This window comes from Perca fluviatilis, chromosome 15, assembly GCF_010015445.1.
Source record: "Perca fluviatilis chromosome 15, GENO_Pfluv_1.0, whole genome shotgun sequence".
NCBI lineage: Eukaryota > Metazoa > Chordata > Actinopteri > Perciformes > Percidae > Perca > Perca fluviatilis.
In genome coordinates, this window is record NC_053126.1 from 25,481,522 (window position 1) to 25,505,445 (window position 23,924).

Consider the following 23,924-nt stretch of genomic DNA (forward strand, 5'->3'; position numbering starts at 1 on the left):
ATCTTCTTAGCTAAAGTGATTTGAAGTGCAAAAGTAATCTGTATTGATGGAACCAGGCCTCCATGTTAAAAAAAAAATTCAATATGTTGGTAGTTACAAGGGGATAACCGAGAGCTCCAGAGCCAGAGGTCGGAAGGGCCCTGTTGGTTTTGCTGTGCAGCCAGGCAGTGGAGCCCCTTTGTGGGACTGGAATGTGCCGTGCGTGCCTCTTCCTCAGCTGGTCCCCCCCCCACCACCCCACCCCACGGCACACGGCCCACCCTGGGCACGTTAGCGCGCAGCCACCGCAAATTGCTTGCAGATTTTTCACACATAGTAACGTGCTGGTTTGTAAACTCAGAGGAGTGCAACCAACGGAAGGGCGCCGAGCTCCGTGGATGTTTACGCATCACTAACTCCCCACAGCGACAAAGAGTGTGGGGCCTTCTGAGGTACTCCACACCCCAGTCTTTAAAATGTAATCCTGTGTCTCTTCCTTTTAAACCATGTCTAATTATTACCAGGAATGATTACTGTGTGTGATAACAATGGAGGGTCATGCATCAGGCACTGTAAGCTTGTTCTGATTACTGTATCAAACCGCCGCGAGCTAGAGAAGACGTGCTCTCTATGGCATCAGGAAACCCTTTGGTTAGTTTTGGATGAAACCAGAGAACACACCTGCCACTCGTGATATATAAACCCCCTAATGGCTATTTCTTAAGGTAGAAACTTGACTTTTAAGACCAGTTTGGAATAAAATATTCACACCTGGAAGAATCCAAATACATTGTTTTAAAGATTTCACTCATTGGGGCGACCTTTTGCTCGCCCTGTAGAGTGTGCGCCTCATGTAGGCGCAGCGGCCCGTGTTCGAGTCCAGCCCGCGGCTCTTTTGCTGCGTGTCCGGGCTCCCCCGTCTCTCTCTCTCTGCTCTTTCCTGTCTTCCAGCTGTCCTGTCAACAGTGGTGGAATGTAACTTAGTACATTTACTCAAGTACTGTACTTAAGTACAAATTTGAGGTACTTGTACTTTACTGGAGTCTTTTCTTTTCATGCCACTTTCTACTTCTACTCCGCTACATTTCAGAGAGAAATATTGTACTTTTTACCCCACTACATTGACCTGGCAGCTTTAGTTACATTACAAATTAAGATTTTTGCACACTAAACACATGTAGTTTATGAAATATGATGTTTTATGATAAACTACCCAACAATATACAGGCCTACCAGTCCAGTTGAAATGATTAGACCATTAAACACAGTTGATTAACTGAGATGTTTTCATCGTTTCCAGTTTCTAAAATGTATATACTTTTACTTTTAATACTTTGAGTACATTTTCCTGATGATACTTACGTACTTTTACTTAAGTCATATTTTTAATGCAGGACTTTTACTTGTAACAGAGTCATTTTTTCTCTAGCCAGGAGAAGGATAGATATATAGAAGGATCTAAATACTTCTTCCACCACTGCCTGTCAATTAAAGGCCATAAAATAACCTTAAAAAAAAGAAAAAGATTTCACTCATTAAATGTCATGTACAACTCCTACGCAAGCCTCTAGCATCTTTTCACTCTTAAGCGTATGATTGATTCTCTCCGCATCTTCTCTTTGTCTCTCCTAACCCCGTCTCCTCCGCCAACTCCCCTCGCCTGCTCTGGCTCTCTGTCAGCGGTCCGAGCCGGGGTCAGAGGGAGCCGGGGTCAGAGGGAGCCGGGGTCAGGCTCTGTCCCCTCCAGGGTCAGGGACACTCGGCTGGGCAGGAGAGGACAGAGCCCAGCCCTGCACCAGCACAGAGCTGCGCTAATGAAGGGCCAGGCGGCTGCGAGGCCCCCCCGGGGTCATGCAGACCACGGTTTAATTGGTCTAGTGAGATGCAGCGTAGCCTCGGCGAGGTCAGCTACCACAGGGCAGAGCAAACAGACAAAGCAGGGCCGAGAGGCCTACTGCTGGGCATTATGGGTCAGAAAGAGGAAGAGACTTTTATCACTGGCTGAGTTTGTTGAACTTTTCATAGGTTAAAGATATTGTTATTGTGTAGGTGATCATATTAGAAAAACCCTATTCTCTGCATTCAAAAAGGGTTGAAATTATTTACATGAAACCTTTCAATGTTGGTTGGAAAACAAAACATTCAAGCCAAGGATTTATCATAACAAAAAAAAGAAATGTTACTGTGCCAGAGTTATGATTTTTTTTTGGCTAGGATTTGGACTTTAGAGCAAAGCTCACCCTTACCTCCATTGTTTCTTTGACTGTCAGACAAGGTTTCCTGAATAAAAACCAAACAGATACTTCAGACTGCTCTGTCATTTTAATCTCATGCATTTTTACTTGCCCTAATTTACATTTGCATTTCTGTAGAGATATTTACTTTGTAAGCAGGCAGGACGGCCTCCTGCGGGTTTATTAAGGCTTCATATTTATTCATCTATTTGCACCATTGCAGTATTTTCAAGCAACATATATACAAACGTGTAAAAAAATAGAATGATATATATATATATATATATATATATATATATATATATATATATATATATATTCTAAAAATAGAATGATATATATATATATATATTGACAGTCTGACATTCACATGGACCTGCAGGAGGGTTCCATATTGAAGTGGCTGAGAAAAATAGATCCATCTAATTCTGATTAACATTATTAGTCCTATAAATTCAATGAAAATATTGTTGATTTTGATTTATAAACCGATGGAAATTATTGAGCATTTAATAATAGCAAACAGGAAAATGGGATAATTTTAAGGCTATCCATGCGAAGTGAAAAAAAACAAAATAGTAAATATTTTTAACGATAGACCCTCGTCTGTCGACATGCAGAGGCTCTTACAGGCACACTAATGAATCAAACTGTGGGGTTGTTCAGAGTAAAGAGCCTTTTCTCTCCTCACTGAAAGAGTTAATCTGAAGTTGGCAGCCAACTCCACAGTCTCGGTCAGACGTGCGGAGAATAAAAAAATAAAGGACTGTAAAATCATTTCTTTTATCTTGTCATAGACTGTTGAAATTCAGCTGCAGCAACATTTGAAATTGAAATCGACGCTTTTGCAATGGAAATGGGGCTTAAATGTCAATACTAATCAAAATATCATAACAGCACACATTTAGGGCCCATTTATTCATTTTAAATAGGCATTTTTAATGAAAACAAATCTGACTTAGAGAATAAAACATAATGGTCCAGGCTTTATTTCATATTTTCATCAGCAGCTGGCCTAATCCGGGTCATTCAGGGCCTCATAGGAAAACCATTTACTCGACACAGACAAAATGTTCACATACATATTTCCATGTGTTCCATGCGTTTGATTGACGTCGGGTTTTAGTAACGATGTAGCACTAATGTGTCGCATGCGGGAATGCCAGCCCGTCTTTTTCCCAGCTTTTTTTTCATTTCCATGTTTCTTTTTTTTTTTTTTTTAAGTATTCATATTTCAAGTGCCCTATGAGAAGAGAAATACAGGGGGAAAACAAGAAGTGATGGTGCATTATTAATTGTTTTGGCTGAGGTTTTCGACGTATTAACGGATACTGGATATTTGAGGGAACTAGCCAGAGAAACATGAAAAATAAAAAAATAAATAAATCAGGACTTTAATTGGCTGAATGTCGGGTCTATTAAGAGAAACTCACACAGGACTAGTTTGTCATTTTATTTTATTTTATTTTTAGGCCTGAAATGTGACCCATGATGCATCACGTGCAGACTGGATGCAGTTTGGTTTTGGGGACTTTTAAGGTGAAGAGATAAAACAACCGGAAATGGGAACTTAATATTCGCGCCGCTTTCATTGCTGTAAAAATATATCAGGAAGAAAGCACCGACAGCTCCGACTGCTAATTAATAATAAGCCCGAATTTAGGCTGAAGGCCACGCGCGTTTGGCCTTAATTTAATTTCCAGGTAAGGAGATTAACCGAGAGACACCTTCCATAATGGGTTTATGTCGTTTCGATAACCTAAATAAAATAGGCGTACATTTCAGTACTGAGCATTATACAGGCCTAGTGTGGCGCAGCTGATAGCGGAGACAAGCGAAGCTAACCGTAGCGCTCACCCACCGAGGACGCTTTGAATGATGGGTTTTCTCCCTCCACATTTGGCACTTGGAAAGAATCTGCACGACAGTTATTCCTGGATGTGTAATTCCTTCTTTTTTTTTCAGCCCCATGGAAGGCAAATAGTATAGCTAAGGAAAGTGACTTAAAACCCCTTGTAGTCAAATTCCAGTGACATTTGAATGGTGGTTTATTTGCATTTTGGCAGGGTCACCCAGAAAGACTTAATTTTTTTTTTTTTTACTGAAAAGCAGATCTCACAGGAAGCACATTCAAGTGCCTGTTAACTTTCATGATTTTTTTTATATTTGTTTTTCGAATTGCAGGTGGTGAAGGGAACAGAAAATTTATTTAACTCGGATGCCATATTTCTCTCTGTCTCTCTCTCACACACACACACACACACACACACACACACACACACACACACACACACACACACACACACACACACACACACAGAGACACACACAATGAAATGTGTGAATCCCTTGGCTTCCTTTGTATCTTTATCTAACCACGGTCAATGGCACACAAAGCGAGCGGGATGAATGTGGAGGTGTGTTGTCCTCCATCGTGTTAACAGATGATGGCTGAGAGGCTGTCTGTTTCATTAGGCTGATGGCTGGAAGATGAAGCTGAAAGGCATTGCTGTGTGCCATGCGAGCCGAGGTCCTGATGTTTATTGGTGAGAGAGTGGTGGTGGTGGTGGTATTGTGTTTGAGGGCCTCTACCTTTTGTTTGCATAATGCAATAGTGTTTCTCTGGTTAAATGAGAATGCCAATAACCTCTGTCATTATTTAAAGATTAACACTTGTGTTTGGAGTTGGCAGAGTCTGTGGCCTTTTTTTGGGGCAATGTGACTGCACCGAGTAAGGGAGAGACCTTTTATTAATTCCAATTTGTGAACAAAGCTCAAATATTGATTTAGAAGCTGGAGCTAACAGTCATTTTCCATTGTCGGTTAATCTGTCGATTACTGTCTTGATTAATCATTTTGTCTTGAAATTGCCAGACAGCTGAGAGCCCAAGGTGACGTATTGGAATGGTTTGGTCTGACCCCCAAATACTCACTTTGGTATCATATAGGGCTGTACCGAATATTTCCAAGCTTTATTCATAACCTTTATGTAAACCCATTTTTGTTGCATGTCTATTCATTCTGTTGAAATCCGGTTTCTGTACAGTTGCAGATAAAGTTAAGGCTACAGTTATATTATCAGTAATTTGCGAATCGAGCTCTACCGATTCAAAATGTATTCATAGAATTCCAAAAATGTATTCATATTTTTAAATTTTTGTGAATCGTTTTTTTTTTTTTTATCGAAAATCGATTTCTTTTTTTAATCAAATCTTGAGCCTGTAAATTGATATTGAATCGTGACATTTTCTGAACGTGCACCCCTAGTGGCTGCGTATTGTTTCCGACTTGTGTGAGCCAAACCTTTCCGATAACCCCAGAGCGTTGTTTAACATAATGTTTGCTGTAAGCCTTAGGGCGCGTTTTATTATTTCGTCATTATTTTATGCCCTTATTGGATTAGCCTGCTGCCTACATGTATTTATGTTGACGAAAGCGACGAGTTATATTCATTGCAGAAAGTTGATTTAATAAAAAAATCTCATTTAATTACCTTTTTTTTTTTTTTTTTTGAGGATTCCTTTTTTTTTTTCTGGTTGGTGACGTCAAAAAATATGACGACAGACATAAGAAGCTTCATTCGAAAAACCTCGAAGCTTTGAATGTAAAAATAAATAAATAAAAAAGACATTTGATACAGCCCTGGTATCCTACATGGCAAAGGAAAGCAGGACATCTGTGTTGTGGAGAAACTGGAACCGGGAAACCAGTTTGGTATTTTTGCTTAAAAAGGATTAGTCGATAATCCAAATAGTTGCAGGTTAATTTGTCTGTAGATCGACTAATGGATTAAGTGACTATTATTTAGGGCTGGGCAACATATCGATATTATATCGACATCGATATATGAGGCTAGATATCGTCTCACTTTTTGGATATTGTAATATCGTGATATGACACGTACGTGTTGTCTTTTCCTGGCATTTAAAGGTGATGTCAGTGATGTCATTTTCTTACCGGACATACTTACTGTTTTATAATTTGCCGTGGTATCCACATTATCGGTGATTATTTACCAAAACTCTGATTGTGTAAATATTTTGTGAAAGCACCAATAGTCAGTGATTATTTGATTTTCTCCATATCGCCCAGCTCTGCTATTATTTTATTTCTGTTTAATATGTTTGTTTGCGTATGTATGCACCATTCACCGAGGCAAATTCCACGCAGGTGTAACTTACTGTGGCAATAATGTAATAAATAAGCCCTTTTCTGATTCTGACTAATGGTTTCCGCTGTGCACACGGTCCTAGCTGACCTAGGTGATGGTTGCTTGGGATTGTTGCCTTGGTTTCTAGCATTGACCGAGCACATGAACTAGGGCTGCACGATATGAGGAAAATGTCTAATAGCGATTGTTTTGACTGATCTTGCGATTGCGGTATGATTCCTGATATTGGAGGGAATGATCATTTTTGTATCGTTGTTCTCATTTTCATTGAAAAATGGAAACGATTATAGTGTGATTTTAATGCGAGAGGATCTGTACCAAACAAAGATCATTTTTTTTTTTTTCTTTAGTCTGTATGTTAGGATTTGTAGGCCGGGACGTCTCTGCAGCACCACAATACTTCATTTCAGAATGGTTTGACACACATTTTGCCCCCTGCAATTTGGATATCGCACTAGTCGCTATTGCAATTTCGATAAAATTTGCGATTAATTGTGCAGCCCTAACGTGAACTCGCATATGATTTCTGTATTGGGGCCGCATTTTATTTTATTTTTTTCTCGGAGTCACAATCCTCAGTTCCCAGAGTCCGTGTTTCCGCAGCACTCCTGCCGTCAGACTGGCTGTCCGCGGAGCAGGTGCAACCCTGAATGACGTGCTGTCACGATGAGGCGACATGGCAGCCGTCGCCACTCACCGACCCAACGCCAAATTCCTCCCGGGAGTTCAGGAGGAAGGCGCACAGCAAATTTGGGGAATTTTCGTGGGAGACGTTACGCTTAACACTCCAGCTGACCATTTATCTGCTGCTTTCAGTGCTGCGCCATACAGCTGAGGCACATTCAGTTTCGCCTGCCTGCCAGCCACCTTCCCCTTGAAATTCTGTAACCATTTCAGTATTCTGCCTCTAAATCATCCCGTCATTTGTGTATGTGTGTGTGTGTGTGTGCGCGCAGTCAGAGCAGTGTGGCTGCCTGGGTTTGTTTCTCCCTCTTTGTTTGCTGTGGTAAACCCATGAGCAGCTGCCGGTGGTGGGGTCTGGAGGGATTCTGAAGCTGTGTGTCCTCTCTTTGCCATCCTCTGCCAAGGTGGCATTATGCAAGCAGAGCGAGGGGTAGAGAGAGACACAGAGAGAGAGAGAGAGAGACAGGAGCGCAGAGGAGGGTGGGGGTTCGTGTGTGGGGGTGGACGGGGGTGAGGGAGACGAGGCGATGGCGGCCATAGCAAAGATGGAGGCAGGCTGAGGGCTGCGGCGATTGGTGCGGGAGAAGACTTGCTCCCTTGAACTTTGCCTCCGTGTCAGGGTGGAACTTGTCGATTTGGCAAATTGTGCAGCGTCGGACAAGGCTGCGCGCTCTCTTACACTCCACCTGCTCTCTCTCTCTCTCTCTCCTGCGCGCTCTCCCTCTCATTGCCACTACCCCCCCCCCCCCTCCCCTCTCCTCTTTCTCTCTTCCCTCCCTTTCAGCTCTTGAAGCTAACGCATTGGCTGGGCTACAGGCGTCTTGTTGCCAAATAGGTGGGCCCTACTCGCGCTGGCAAAGGCTCAAGCAATGGTTAGGGAAAGAACGCGGAGAGGACGAGAGACGGCGAGCGAGAAACGGAGAGAGAAAGAGAGAGAGTTGGAGAGAAAAGGGGAAAAAAGAAGCAGCACTCGGCTTTGCCAGCGGTCGTATGCGCTCGTCCAACATTGATTCGGCTCTCTATTTTTTTTTTTTCTCTATTCTGTGCTCTACTCTCCCTGGCCCCCCCCATCTGTGTGAGTGAGTGAGTGAGTGTGTATGTGTGTGTGTGTGTGTGTGTGTGTGTGTGAGTCTTGCGCCGGGCCCAGGGATCAGAACAGACACCACCACCACTTACACTTCTTTGCCAAGGATTTTTTTTTTTTTTTTTTGGAAAGCACAAAGGACTGTTTATTTTAAGTACCTCTATCCCCGTTGTTGAAGTTTTTCTAACAGTGCAATACTGTTAACATTTCTATTTTTATTTGACAATTTTTGTTGCTACAAGTTTTTAATCTCTTTTTTTTGGGGGGTCATTTTTGGCTTTTGTGTAATGATTTGCTGGCCGTGGTCCGGCTCTAGTGAATTTTGTCCTTCCTAAAATCTTGGGGTTTTAATTTTTAAACTTTGGCCCACTGTTTTTAGTGAGCAGCATATTCTGCTAATTTTCTTTCTTTCTTTCTTTTTTTTTTTTTTTTTTTTAACCCCCACGTCCCCACCCCCCAGTTTTTTTTCATCTACTAATTCTCCACACCCTGCCAAGCCAGTGCTTGCTTTACATTTTGGAGCGCGGGAGAAAAAAAAAAAAAAACTGGTGCAGGAGATTTTTTTTTTTCACTTTAAACGCTGTGCCAAATTTATGATGAGAGTGCAAAATGGTAACTACCAGGCCGTCTGTCTTCCTCTAGCAGTGTGGTTTTCTGTGGTGATTTCTGTCTGCTTTCAGTTTGTTGTGGAAATGTGAGTCTGGTTGGAGCTCCCCTTGCATGGTAGCAGAGATAGGAAATGGTATGGCTGATCTTTTAGCTGCACATTTCAACAGTGGTCTTGTGGCGGCAAAGCTTGGCGGTGGTGAGCGACCGGTGTGTGGCAACCCTGGCACAGGAACGCTGTGGCGAGATCTGGGCTTTGTCGCCCAGAGATATGTAGTGAAGGTATTATGGTGCAGCAGAATAACTTTTTCTTTTCGCAGCAGAAAACTGGGAGCGCGACTTGGCTCAGCTTTTCAGTTGCTGTTGGATTACTATTCATGTGTTTTATATATGTGTTGTATGAATGTTTTTGCTGTTTATTTATGAAAAGGAGGCTTTGCATTATACCTTTTGCATTCTACAGTTAAGATCAATTTTCGTGTTTATTGCTGCATATTATATTTGATGTGATTGGTAAATAATTATTTGAATAGATATTTTAGTAAACTGTAATTAGATTTTAAATTACCTGTAGTTACAATTGTAATTTTAACAATATAATCACAATATATCATCATATATTTTGTTACTTTTTTACTCTATTGCCTCTTTTTCATTTAAAATTGTCTAATTTGTTTACCAGCTTTTATTTTTTTTTTTATTTTATTTTTTTTTCCAAGATTTGCATGCTCTCTTTCAAACTGAAAGCCCTTTCTGTCCATTCTCCTAACGCCTCGTCTCTCTGTCATCAGGATGAATTTCATCCCTTCATTGAGGCCCTCCTCCCCCATGTCCGTGCCTTCTCCTACACCTGGTTCAACCTGCAGGCCCGCAAGCGCAAGTACTTCAAGAAGCACGAGAAGAGGATGACCAAGGACGAAGAGCGCGCGGTGAAGGACGAGCTGCTGGGCGAGAAGCCGGAGATCAAGCAGAAGTGGGCCTCGCGCCTGCTGGCCAAGCTCCGCAAGGACATCCGGCCCGAGTTCCGCGAGGACTTTGTGCTCACCATCACGGGGAAGAAGGCGCCCTGCTGCGTGCTGTCCAACCCCGACCAGAAGGGCAAGATCCGCCGCATCGACTGCCTCCGCCAGGCCGACAAGGTGTGGCGGCTGGACCTGGTCATGGTCATCCTGTTCAAGGGCAGCCCCCTGGAGAGCACGGACGGCGAGCGGCTGGTCAAGTCGCCCCAGTGCTCCAACCACGGCCTGTGTGTCCAGCCGCACCACATCGGAGTGACGGTCAAGGAGCTGGACCTCTACCTGGCCTACTTCGTCCACACACCAGGTATGTGGTGTTAGTCTGTAGTCGCCTACGTCACACAGACACACACACACACACACACACACACACAGACACACACACACAAACAAACTAGTGTGAATTTTATTAATTTATACACACAAACAGAGGTCAGTATGTGATGCTATTAGGGTGTATACATACACACAGAGGAATGTGATGTTACTGTAGTTGCCTACATCTCTCACACACACACACACACACACATACACACACACACCAACTAGTGTGAATTTTGTTAATTCATACACGCAAAGAGGTCAGTATGTGATGCTATTAGGGGTGGATCGATACATCGGTGTGGATCGAATCGATATATCGACAACGATCCAACGTTATCGATGCAAAGTGAAAATAGCCATACATAGGGTCATCTTTAACATGCGCCTTGATTTTGAAATTCCCACTTTTATACTTATTCTGTTTATTAAAAAGTGTAGTTTTGTTTTTGCTTAGTAATGAAATTGACTGATCATATTTTAGTTGCTTTTTGTAAATATATATAAATGGAACTGATATCGTATCCGTCGCAGGCCCCTGAATTGAATGGAATCCAAGTCGTATCGTGGCAGACTTCGTGATACCAGGAAACATTGTATCGTCTTCGATATAATATCGTTTCGGGGTAAAACGGGTGATTTACACCCCTATTTGCCATGTGAGTCACAGATTAGACCCTGCCCCTCACTATGTACACAGCTGAGCCAATGCCAGGCTTTGATAAACACCGTCAGGACTAAGACAACTTGACATTTAAAGGGACAGTCTGTGCAACATAATCTTCAAAAAAAAAAAAAAAAAAAATGTGTGAGATAGATGTTTCTATCTGGTTTAAAGAGATTCTGAGAATTTGACAGTCGGGCTTAAAACCTGTGTTTACCTAGAGATATGTTTGCGTTGGTACATTTGTTCAAGTATTTGTGGGCAAATTTGTCTAAATCCAAATGTGCATGTTTCCCGGTGCCATGTGTAAACAAAAGCATCTGCGAACGTGTGTGTGTGTGTGTCCGTGTCCGTTTGTCATGTGTCCGTAATCCATGTGTATGTTATTGTGAGATTGGTGGGTGGGTGTGGTGTTCTGGTGAGGACAGTGACAGCTGGCCCAGTCCCAGGTAGTTTGGGAGGCAGCGAGAGTCAGCCTGTCTGCAGCGTCAGCCGCCTCAGCCTGCACACACGCAAAAGTGGACACACACAGGGGTTGAGACTTTTTTTTATTTTATTTTTTTGTTTATGGCAGCGTGGCTCTGTCTCTTGTTTGTTTAGGAGATGTTTTATTCCATTTCTCCATATTTGGCACAAGCGTTTCCTGATGTGACCATGAAGTAGTAATAGTGTTAAAAAACATTTTAGTGTACTGTACACAAACCTGGATGTATTCTCTAAAGGCAATTTGTGAAATGTAATAGTGGGAATGTTTTAGTTTTTTGCTTAATTTTAGCCAGGATTATTCTTTTGTCTTAGCAATACTAAAATGTTATGTTATATTAAATTATAAACTACTATAATTAAAAACTTTAGAGCTTTTGCAATAACAAGGAAAGGCACACTTCTTCGTAAGTGTAAAACAATACAATTGTGCTTTTGTTTTTAAGTCATTTTAAGCGATTCAAATTCTGAATTAATGACCTGCCTGGTATCACTGCCGTGGTCATGGGAGCACAGAGCTAATCCACTTTCTCAGCAGCAAATTGAAATCATGAACAGCTTCATGTTTTTGGAGGTGGGCAGATGTCATGTGATGTCTGGACATGAGGCTAGATATCGTCTTACACGACACACGTGTTGTCTTTTTCCTGCTTTTAAAGGCTGCGTTACAGTAAAGTGATTTTCTGAACCATCCAGACTGTTCTAGCTGTATCCACATTATTGATTATTTATGAAAAATCTCATTGTGTAGATATTTTTTGTCAAAGCACCAACTGTCAACCCTACCATATCTATACCGAGGTATTTGTTCAAAAAATATCATAATATTCGATTTTCTCCGAGTCGCCCAGCTCTACCTATATGTGACTTATTAGTGTCATTTTAACGTATTGATAATCGAAGCCCAGCTCTACCGCAAATGCTTCAAATGTTGTGTGACTACACTATGAGCAGTATTGGTTTACAATTTGATACAATGTGCAAATGTGTTTTTGTATGGCGTTTCATCGTGACGCTACGGCCCGGTCATCTTGTTTCCAGGATTCAGGTGTTTGCAGGTGGAGTCGCTCAGGTGTTTCCTTTTCTCCTCCCTTAACTAGTCTCCCGGGGTCTCCAGTAAAGGGCTCTCTTACCACAGGCATACAGTTACAGGACCTTAATTCTTCTCGTTGGCAAGGCGAGGGCCAGCGTTCCTCTGTGACAGAGTACCCCATGCCAGGCTCCTTTCAGCCCAGTGTGTAACTCTGCTTGAGTTTGCGGGGCCTCCGTGAGCGCCTCTTCCTGTTCCACAATGCGCCGTGGCGAACCGCGGCTCAGATTAGCTCCCAGCGCAGCCTGGTGCCCCTTTTGGAGTAAAGCCTTTTTTTTTTTTTTTTTTTTTTTTTTTACTCCGTGCCAGAATCCAGCAGCCACTCACCCCTCATATGAACACTCAGTCGCCTTCATCTTGCTGATTTGTGTGCGGTAGCACGTCACATTTGTATGTTTTTTTTTTTTTTTTTGTACACGTACGAGCATTCTTATAGAAATCGCTTTCAAATATGTCGTCCAGTCGAGAGCACAACGTTCCATTTACTGGCTATAAGCATGTGTTGAAACTGGAAAAAGGCTTGTGTGCCATCATGAATGAAGTAGTGGCATTTATTTATTTATTTATTTTGTCTTTCCTGCTCGCTTAAAAAGCCGACCTGCTGTGTGCTGACGAAGTCCACTGCTGTGGGAGGGACAAGGTTTGTGATCGTGCTCAGCTTTTTTTTTTTTTTTTTCTTCACAGCACCCTCTCATGCAGTCTGTGCAGCACCTGGCACATACGACTAGAATGGAACCGAGGCAACATTAGGAAACGGCAAAAAAATAAAAAAAAATAAAACCTCCACTTGTATAAACTGTAATTGCTGTTTTCCAGGAGGCTGTCTGGGGTTAACCAGAGTTTAGAGAAGGACAGGCAGACAGTGGCTCCATTCTAACCTTTGGGGTGGCAGCGTTACAGTTTTATTCTTAGCTCCCCATTCCAGGGTGTCTGTGTCTTGCGGAAGCTATCAGTTGCCAGGGCCTGATGATTGGACCACGGCCGTGTCACCGGCCTGTTTTCTGCCGCGGCGTTTTTTTTTTTTTTTCAACTCTCTTGTCCCTCTGATGTCACTGTCGCCAGCTGCAGGGGGGGGCGGGCTCTGCTTCGCAAGCGTGGATTGACAGAACAGGAGATCCACCACGTCTAACCCCCTCCTCTGTTTCGGCTCCTCTCCAGTACAGTATGTGTCTCTGCTTCTGTCCAATTATAGACTTGGGCCCTTCCAGGCGGGGCAGTGAGAGCTGGGACAGATCACAGCCGCCGTACTCGGATCTGCTCTGCAGCTGCAAAGCAAGGTTCCACTAGCAAGAATGGGTTTTTTGACAAATACCTGGCTGCTGACACACACCTGCACACAGAACACACCCACACCCACACACGTGCACAGATCACGATATAATAATTGTCGCGGACTGATGGGAGTCGACCCCAAAAGTGTTTCCTTTTCATTGCACTTATTGCGCTGCATCTGATGATGATGATGATGATAACTATAATGGTTCAGGGATGTGGAGGAAGCGAAGGGGGGGGGTGGTTTGATCTCATCTTTGATCGCAAGTCGGTACAAACCAAAGTCTGGCTCGCCAGTTGGGCGCTGTGGGCCTTCCTCCACCTAGAGACCCCGGATCAGGTCATGGTTTTTTTTTAGCGTCGTGTTCCATATTTGTCGATCTGACGAAGCCGCACGGTTCCAGCATTAGTCATGCCGGAGCCGCCTCCATACAGCTTTCATTACTTGAGCTGTTATAATAGATGTTTTTGGAGAGTGCAGCATCCATATCTGTTCTCTGCGCTGGAGACAGACGGACCAGAGAGGGACCTGGGACAGGTCCGAAAGCCAACTGTGTGTGTGCACGCCAGACTGCGGCGTATCTCTATGGTGCCACTGCAAACCTGAGCTGTTCGTTTACCCATCAGTGTGTGTCTGCGCGTTGTCCCGACATTACAAATGGCCGAGAGAATATCTTTTAATGGAGGCGAACAAAGAGGAGAATGGACAGGGGGACAGGCTGAGACACTTCACGTCGCTCTAATCCATCACTCACAATCTTATCTGCTTTGCACAATATCCTGAGCTTCAAAGGGAGGTAACGTTATCAGACGCAGTTACATAATAAAGAGGAGACTAAACAGGACAGAGTGGGATTTGTTTGTTTTTCACACACTAAGTTATAAGTGTGTGGTGGTTTATTGAGGCTATACATTATGGCTCGAGCAGCTTTGAGCAGAATACGTGCTATAAGATTACACCAATCCTCCCACACACACAGGTTATGTTGTCCCGTCAGCTTTCGAGTGTTTTGCCGAACGAGAGTTGACGGAATTGTAATTATTAAAAGGAAAACCGGGAAATCACTCGGAGTCCCTTCTTTTCCTTGGCTGAGCGTGTTGTGCAGAGCAGAGATTTCTGGACGGAGAACAGAATTGTGCTCCAGCGCTCTGGCACCGGTCCGTAACCCGGGCCGACAGAGAAACAGAGTGTCGGCGCCGAGGGAGCCACATTCATCTGGTGTGAAAAACTCTGCCGGTCGGACACTTTCAATGGAAACTTTCTTACGCTTTGTTGTCATTAGAAATAATATGGCCAATAAAGTTTGAGCTCCGGCAAGCCCCTCTCATGACGGAACAGCGTCTCTGACACTGGGCTGTTGTGTGTTTGTTGTGTGTGTGTGTGTGTGTGTGTGTGTGTGTGTGTGTGTGTGTGTGTGTGTGTGTGTGTGTGTGTGTGTGTGTGTGTGTGTGTGTGTGTGTGTGTGTGTGTGTGTGTGTGTGTGTGTGTGTGTGTGTGTGTGTGTGTGTGTGTGTGTGTGTGTGTTGATTATTCCAAATACTCGGTGAAAAGATGCAAGCCGTTGGCGCCGATCTGCTGACCTCTTGATTGATTTGATTTAAACCAATCTCTCCCAACTTTCCCCCACTCTATAGGGCCGACTTCTGAGCAGCTCTACGGGCTTGGTAGCAGGCCAACCTGCTTCATATTCACTGTAATTATCCAGTTTAGTGAATAATACTGGGAAAGATACACAAAAGACTGAGTATATGATTGAATTAAGTCTAATTTGAAACAAAGGTCAGGTCTTAGCTTTGCAAATAGAAACATTCCTCGTACCAGAGAGTGCCTATTGTGGGCAACATGGATTAGCTTTATTTCCCAATTTCACTGTACAGTGATTTTTAATTATTTGTGTAATTAAGGTTAATAAATAAATTGTTATGGTGTCTCTTTAGCAATTCAGCAGCTCAGTTCACTTTTTATACTTATTCCTTAAGAAATGGTAGCTGAGATAACAACAAACAGAAATGTATTTATTTCTCAAATTTAAATTACCTAATTATATGCATTAATGAATTAGCGTTAATGAATGTAGTAAACACATGCAATTAAATGAATAGGCTTTTTATCTATTGAGCAATTACTGCGTTTTATTTGATGGTATTCTTGAATGGATTTTTCTGCTTTTTTATTTTTTATAAAGAACAGCGGCAAAATAGGCGCACATTTCCCTCTAGTTTCTTTGTGTTTTTATTTTTGGTCTCTAACAACACTCGTTTCAGTGTGTGAATTTGCATGACCAGTCCTCTGTTTCTCTGTACACGCGCCAGGCCTGAAATCTGTCTGTCTCCTAAAAACATACGTATCTCGGCGCAGGAGGGGCGGCTTGGCTTCTCAGCCGCCTGAGCCCAGGGGCAAAGAGCAGGAGGAGAGAGAGGAGAGGTGAAGGCAGGAGAGGAGGAGGAGGAGGAGGAGGAGGAGGAGTAGAGGAGAGAGAAAAAGCAAAGCGTCTTTTTCTTTTTTTTTTTTTTTCTGGGCCGGTTCCCAGCAACCAGATTCTGATCCGTCCGCGTCGCGCCTTGTTCCCTCGGTCCAGTGGAGCAGAGCACGGGGACACTGCCCTGTAATTGGGACGGCTCTTTTTCCATACGGAAAACGGGAGCGGAACACCGCGCCGCCGCCGAGCACGGATCCCGCCATCTCTGTGTGGATTGTTTTTTTAATTTTTCTTTCAAACCATCTCAAATTCCAAAAATTAGCAATTATACGCAAACAAAATCCTCTTACATAAAAAAAAATTAGATAAAATCCTTGAAATGAACACTAATAATGAATATATGAATAAATATCTCCCTCTTAATTTTTCCCACATGCCTTATTTATTCTCTCATTTAATGGTAATAAATGTCAGTCACTGCTGTGAGGATGATATCGAGCACTGATATAAAGTAAAAAGAGAAGCATACAGTAGAATAAAGATGATGCAAAATGCCATGCTGAAAACAAAGAGAGAGGGAGGGCACATATTCAGGCTAGTGGGGTTGGTTGGCAGCATTTGGCACCCAAAGCTGCAGCTCTGTTTAGAAGGTGCCAGCTTTTCAAACCGACACAGTCTCTGCCAACTTCTCTCCTTCTGATCCTTTTCTTTCTCTCATTTTAACATCCCCACCCCCACCCCCATATCCTTTTTTTTCGCTTAACACTTCTTTCCCCTGCACGTCCAGTTTCGCCCCTAAAACCCCTCCTATGGATGCTTTTATTATTTTTTATTTTTTTTTACAGCGGGTTGCCAGAAAAAAGCAATCATACCATTCAAACTTAAAGTCTTATTTTATGGAGATGTCAGCGCGTTGATTAAAATAGCTATCGTGTTACTAAATGTATTCTTTTTCTTTTCTTCAAAATATTTTCCACCGGCGTTGAGCAGAGCGAATCTTGTTCCTCGGTGTGATGGTACTGCTGTGGATTCAGGTCCAAAACAAAATGGAGGATAGAGCGCTGCTCCTCACCAATCAGAGGAGAGAATGATTCCACATGTGGGGAAAAAAAAAGAATGCTGAATGATTTCTTTTTTTTTTTTTTTTTTTTATGCAAATCAAAATTTCTGCCTTTGCATATTTATTTTTTTTTACTGAATTGTCTTCAGGTGTCTTCATAGATGTCGTTTTTTTTTTTTTTTTTTTTTTAAAGGGCCTAGCAGGAAAAGGGTAGTCGGGAGGATTAAGGACTGATGGGCTTAGAGGAAATGAAGAACATGTATTGTACAATCATTTGGGGCCCTTCGGAGACACGAACGAAGGTGGCGTGAGTGATTGGAGCAAGCGTTAAACGCTGGGTGTGGGGGTGGATGGAATTACTCAATAATGATCAGAAAATTAGAGCCATTATTGAGGGAGAGTAAACAGGCCTCTCAAAGTGTGAAAGGCCCCTATTCAGACAGGACCAGGAGCAGGACTCCTTTCTTCCTTTCACGGATCCACCCATGGCCTCGAGAGCCCCGCTTTTGTTCCCTGAAATAACAGAGTGAATATATGGGGTCGCAGGGGTGGGGGTCCTTCTTCCCGGTGCGAAGAATAATACGCAATAAAGCTACTGACTGTAAGATACACTCCATATCTATCCATCCTTTTTTATTTTTGCATTATTTTGACATTCTCCGATGCTTGCCGTTTTTTTTTTTTCCTGACTTAACTTGTCTAGTCTTGTACTTCAATGCGTCCGTGTCCCTGAGCTCAACTATTTTGGCAGCCTGCGTTTTAGTGTTTCCGTGCGTCTACAAGTGCACCTGGGTGTCTCTTCTCCATTATCGTCACTCATCAACCAACACGCCGACTTCTGCTGCGTCCTCGCCAGTCAATAGTCAGGGGAAGGCGGGTGTGAACTAGGCGCTAATGCGGCTACTTCGGCGTTTGTCAGCGCAAATGTTCAAATGAACGGGGGAATGGATAAATAAATAAACTCCTCGCCATGTCACTGAGCAGCTGAACTGCAAATGCGGCGCGCAGACGGGGACAAAGAAACGAAGAGAGGGATTTACACTTTGAACAAGCCGTCGGAGAGAATAAAGGAGACTTTGTTTCAGGTTCTTTTTTTTTTTTCGCTCTCTCCCGTCACTTTTAAGCACTAAATTTGCAGCTCTGCACTCAGATTAGGAAGATATGAAGATCCTAATACCGTAACACTGTTTTCTGTAGCAGTTTTAATGACTAGTTAAGTCTTTTATGCGAGTCCAGAATTTCAGATTCCTCAGCAACATACCTTCACTCGTCTCGATCTCATATTTCTATGTAAAAGTTTGCCCTTCTTCACTCAGGTCTCCCTCTCTCATCCGTCCTCCGAGGACCCTCTCCACGGCAGGGCTCCGTCCAGCTCTGGGCTCCTGCTCAAAAACAAAATCACCTGACACGTTCGCTCACTTTCTCCGTCTGTTTGCTTTTCATATGGACGACCAGGTCCATTTCACAAGCATCATTTTTGGATGGTAACATTCTCATTATACCCGTCAACTGTCAGCGCTCAACTCTCTCTCGTCTATAATTTCAGGCTCATTTGAATTCTTATTGGCAGCTCCGATGCATAAATTTCATAAAAAGATAGGAAAACAACCGTTTTTTGGTTGTTTTTTTTTCCTCTCTCTCTGATGAGCAATAGAAATATGGACGAGATCGCGGGGAGAGAAGTTTATGAAATTGCATTGTTTGTCTGGGAATAACGCATACGTCCAAATACTATAGTTTTATACATTTTATATGTTTGTGTCCTTTGTGTCGACTTTAAAAACCCAAAGCTCTCATGCTGTGTCTGTTCCATGGGATAGCTGTCAGGGTTCCCCCCATTATAAGACTTCTGCGCATCACCCAATTAATGTAAAATCAATAAGCATCAAAACTATGTGACGTTTCTCAGATCTAATGATTGTAGTTGGTCCCCAGTGGACTTTCTTTTTTTACTTTTGTCTTAGTTTTTTTTTATCTGCTCTAGCTTTTCAACATTTTAGAAACGGACATGGTAATAATAAATAATGGTCCAAAATTATGTGAAATTGCATTTTTTTTCTTTTTTTTAAATGAAAAAACATTTTCTTGAGAAAGGACACCTAAACCGCCCGTCTTTAACAAACCTAGGGAAAATACCGGCTGTCCAGAAGGCAGATGAATAGAGTTGCCGTGGCCACGTAGGTTTTTTTTTTTTCTTTTCTTTTTTCTTTTCTTTTTGCTCAGTGTACCTTTCCTGGGTGATATCCAAGGAGTGTCAGCGACTGGCCTGGTTGGCGACGGTGAGTGGCCATGCAGTGCTGGGCCGTTTCTGTGCCACCCCTGCCCTCTGTGGGGCCAACCAGAGCACAGAGCTCTGCCAGAGCAATCCACTCAGATCACTTTCCATCTATAGAGGGCCTCCCCGCACTTCTGCTTATGGTTAAAGCAGATACCTATACAGTGCGGTTGAGTCTGACGGTGCATAAACCGAGTGCCATCAAGGGTAGCTGCTAAGTACTAACTTTAAATCAACATCCAGGTCTTCACAGTCAGAGCATGGTTGGAGTTTCAAAGGAGCAATTTGTACTCCTTAGAGGAAGAAGAAGGATATTCGATTTTCTTGGCGTTATTATGACATACTGTACAGAAATGACCATTAGGATGGAAATATTTCATGTTTAAATGTCACAATGGCTATGCATTAACTGTCAGATTTTTTTAATACCCGCACCCTTCCCGGTCCCAACATGTTGTGAGAGCCAATCCGCATTGCCCGGCCTGCAAAATATTCACTAATAAACCACACCAAACCGGCAACTTTATCCATTATAGTAGCCCAATTGTCAGGACTGAGCACTGAGACATGGTCTGAGTCATTTCCAGACAGAGAAGTGTTAGATGTGTTATCCAACACAGTGATAATGATCAGTTAGACTCCAGAGATGTCACACTTGCTGTAAAAGAAATAGTTTTAAAACTCAGAAATCCAAACCCTAATTTTGGATTTTGGAAGGGTAGAGCGGCGTAAAAAGTCTTGTCAACTTCAATCACAGATATGGAGCATATGAAAGTCCATCATATTTAACAGCTGGGCTCTCTGAGGCCCCGAACGGAAGTAATGCGTACTTTTCTGTAACAGGCTTATGAAACATGGCATCAATTCAAAAACATGTTTCTATAAGCAGGTCTCATATTGTAATTTATTTATTTATTTGAACAGGGACAGTGCACAATAAACATTAATAGATTTTTTTTTTTTTTTTGTGCTAGGTTGTAGCAAATTGCTAGTTTCTGTCCGTAGTCCCTGGGCAGGTAGATGGCACAATCAAATAAAAAAGTATTTACAGTATACTGTACAATACAGATACATAGTCATAAAAATCTACAGACATTATTGTCGCCCTATCCCACCCCATCTATAGCTAAAACTAGACCCCACGTTTCATGTGGAAAGTCATGAAGTATAAAGCTGATGAAAGAATGGTTAGTACTTTTTTGAGCCGTTAAAGATGGCATGCGGCCCCCAGGACCCCAAACACAACAATGGGGTTAAGAGAAACACTAGCATAAGGGAGTTACGGCCGTTGTCGTGTTTTTGCTTCCTAATCTGATGCTGCTCCACCCCTGCATCGTCCTGTGTGCTTTTAATCGTTTCCTATGAAGGAGGGTGGGGTTTGTAATCGTCACTCCCCAATCCCTCTGTGGCTACATTTCCACTACTACGTTTTGGTTTGAAAACAAATAAATCTGTTGCTACGTTTAGCCTCGCATTCACGCTATTTCAGCGTTCCTGAGCCCCTAAGCGGAAACATTTGGTAACACTGCTGCCCCTATTTTTGGTTTACAAACTCAGGGGTTGGTTTGTAGTCTGGACGGGCAGAACCGGAGAGCTCTGGAATCAACAATGCACGTCCGTCATTTGTATCAGTTAGGTCGGCTTACATACCTTTGAGTAACCGGTCCTGGTCGGTCCAAGCTAATAAATCCCTGCCTTTTTACTTTTCACCACTGTTGTTCGTTCTCCGTAGTATTTTCTGTATTTTCATACTTCTACATCCATGATTTTGAGCCGCGGAGTAACGTTGGACAATCTACTTTCTGTTTACACCGGCACGCAAATGCCCAGTATAGGTGAAAGGTCATGTGATATGCATTGTCCGACGTGTTAATATGGATGGAGATTAGTTCCGCTACTGGAGCGGATTTTGTTTTTGTCTGAACACACTGCTTAAAAATGAAAACCTAGTAGTGTAACTGTAGCCCCGGTGTAGTCTCAAAGGTATGCCATGAGTGACGAGGGCAAAGCCTAGACACCTTAAGTGCATGCTGTACAAGTCAAAGGTTTGACTGGTACTGTATACATACTCTGTATTTGCATATTAATACAACCGTTGCATGTGAGTTGGCCAGCTGAATTGTTATCGTTCGTAAACATGAGTCTGCATCTCTTCCCCTTTCACTTTTCAAATGCAATCTGCTTTACCTCTAAAAAGATTAGGCCTACATCCCCAGTGTCCCGTCTCTTTAAGTCCATCAGAGTAAAATGTGTGTGAAGTATGTTTTTAGGTGTTGTTTGTGTATGTACTCTTAAGAGATTGTATCTGTGCCTCCATCCATATGTTAACGTGCGCCACAGAAACAGGCCGAGCAACAACAAACGCGGTCTGCAGCGGAGCATACGAGCGTCCCCCTCTGGACTCACCCAGCACCTGAACCCCCTTCACACCTGATGCCTGCGGGCCTTGTGTGTACACATGAAGAGATACGACCACATTTTGAAGCAAGCATGCACAAAAATGTACATGCACTGATATGCCCCAGCTGTCCTGCAGCATGCATGGGACCTGGGATTAGACTGCGGGGTGCGCAGGCCTCACAGTAGGTAAACCAGGCCCCAACTCACTGGTCCTTGACTGGATGCGATCTGTCACCGCAAAAATATAAAGTAAAAAAAAATAAAAAATAAAACCACGTGTTATTTTTTATTCTTGAAATTTGATCAGGATCCTGCTCAGAAATCATCTGCGAATGATTTGAAATTGGGAAGTCGTATGGGCTGAATAATAGAATTTGACTTATTAGTATGTATTTTCATTCTCTCTGGTGTCCCTCTCAGCAGCAGCAATGGAGCTGATCTACTCTGTTATTTGCCCTTTGTGCGGTAACGTTTGATTGGTGTATTATTAGACGCGGGACCACCCGGCTTCTGAGCCCTACTTGAGTTTCCATTCTTCTGCTGCTCAGCTTTAATGCAAGGCTCTCCTCCAGCAACCCAAACATTCAGGGGAGAGCGCACACACACACACACACACACACACACACACACACACACACACACAGACAGAATTAACGTAAAGAAATAAGAGCGGAGCGAGACACAGTCCCTGCACGTGTGTTCTGCTTCAGTGGAATGGTGATAGAGAAGGTAATCCAAGCCTCTGTGTTTATTTTAAGAGCTGATGATCTAGAGATGGCCATTAAAAGCAGAGGGCAAACAATTTAAGAGCAGTAAATCTGAATAAAGTAGAGGAGTGGGCTTGCTGCCACTATCTCTGTCTCGCTCTCTCCCTCTACTCAGATATTTTTTTTTTGAGCTGACAGTGAATAAGAGCAATCTGGCCTTCATTCTGCGGTTAGATTTTTATCTGTGGTTTTGGCCCTGAGAGCATCTCCGATCCCTGCTTTCTCTTTTCCTTCTTTTATTATAGTTTCTGTTCTTTTCATCTGAGTTTACTTTCCCCTCTGGCCTGGATGTAAAACGGACCCTAAAGAGATACCATTCACACCAAAAGGCATTAGGAATGGTCCAATTATCACCACTACTTCGATCCAGGGTGGTTTTCCTCCACCAGGTCCTAAACACACAGGCTAATGTGATTACTCCACAGCCAAGGTTTCAGTTTCGGATACGTAGTTAGAAAAGTTTTTTCCACTCTGATGAACTGAAAGATTTTGTCTTTGGGCACGGATTTGAACTACACAATCCTGGCAGCTACATGGGGAAATCCTTATGGTGAGAGCCACGATTACCCCTGTAAAGATGACTTGCACAGAGAGCTGCTGTTTCACGGTCTTTCAACAGACTCCTCGGCCAGTATGCATCAAATCTGCAATCAATGTGAAATACACGGCCAATGGCAGACTTATACCCACAGTCTACATCCGGTGAGTCAGAAGTTATAGGTAAACAGTTAACAGGTAATAATTAGCTAAAAGTAATAGATAAATGGTGATATAGGATTTGAGTTCATCTGACAAGGCTGTGGGGGTACTTTATACTCTATAGTTTGCTGTCTCTGTTGATTGATTTTGACTGAGACTGTCTTTTTGGTAATGTAGCATCTTTGGGGCTCACATTATTTCACTGTGCTTTGCTGAAGCCTCTGTCCCAGTGAGACACAATTAATGTTACCCAAAACCCAACTTGCAAAAAACTGTGGTTCCCACTTTTAGACTCTCGCCCATCTCCTTTCCATCGGGCTTTAGATGTGTGATGAAGTAATCTCGACATATTTTATATCCTAATGCAAAACAAACGGAGCCAAAATACACACATTCTTCCCCCACACTGATTCGTGGAAGTTGTTAACCAAATACAGCTCCCTTTTCTCTTTCTCTCTTTCCGTCTCTCTTGTGCTCTCAGTGGATCTGTCCTGGCTAGAACTCTTAACTGAAATGGCCTGAAGCACAGAGCCTCTTTTGTGGTCAGGCCTTTTTTTTCTCTACAAGGTGTTTGTGAAAAAGAACAGGATTTTCTCTCCTGGGCTAAGGTCCCTCCATCGCTCCACTGCTGCCTGTCTGGCTTTCTTTGTCCAGGTCTGCTCTGGTAAACAGCTGTGTCCTATGCACGCAGTTTATCAC

General features: G+C 42.9%; 1 protein-coding gene across 21 annotated transcripts in view; it reads left to right on the forward strand.

The window, feature by feature from the left end:
• nfixb (nuclear factor I/Xb) overlaps nt 1-23,924 on the forward strand; it is a 165,634-nt gene that overhangs the window by 41,784 nt on the left and 99,926 nt on the right. For 17 of the 21 annotated variants that reach the window (XM_039823917.1, XM_039823912.1, XM_039823914.1 and 14 more), the window contains one exon: nt 9,550-10,081. In XM_039823917.1, coding sequence (XP_039679851.1) covers nt 9,550-10,081 — 532 coding nt within the window. Of the gene's footprint in view, nt 1-3,813; nt 3,917-8,690; nt 8,765-8,872; nt 9,041-9,549; nt 10,082-23,924 lie in introns of those variants that run through there. The other 4 variants (XM_039823932.1, XM_039823919.1, XM_039823911.1 and 1 more) reach the window with 4 other exon arrangements.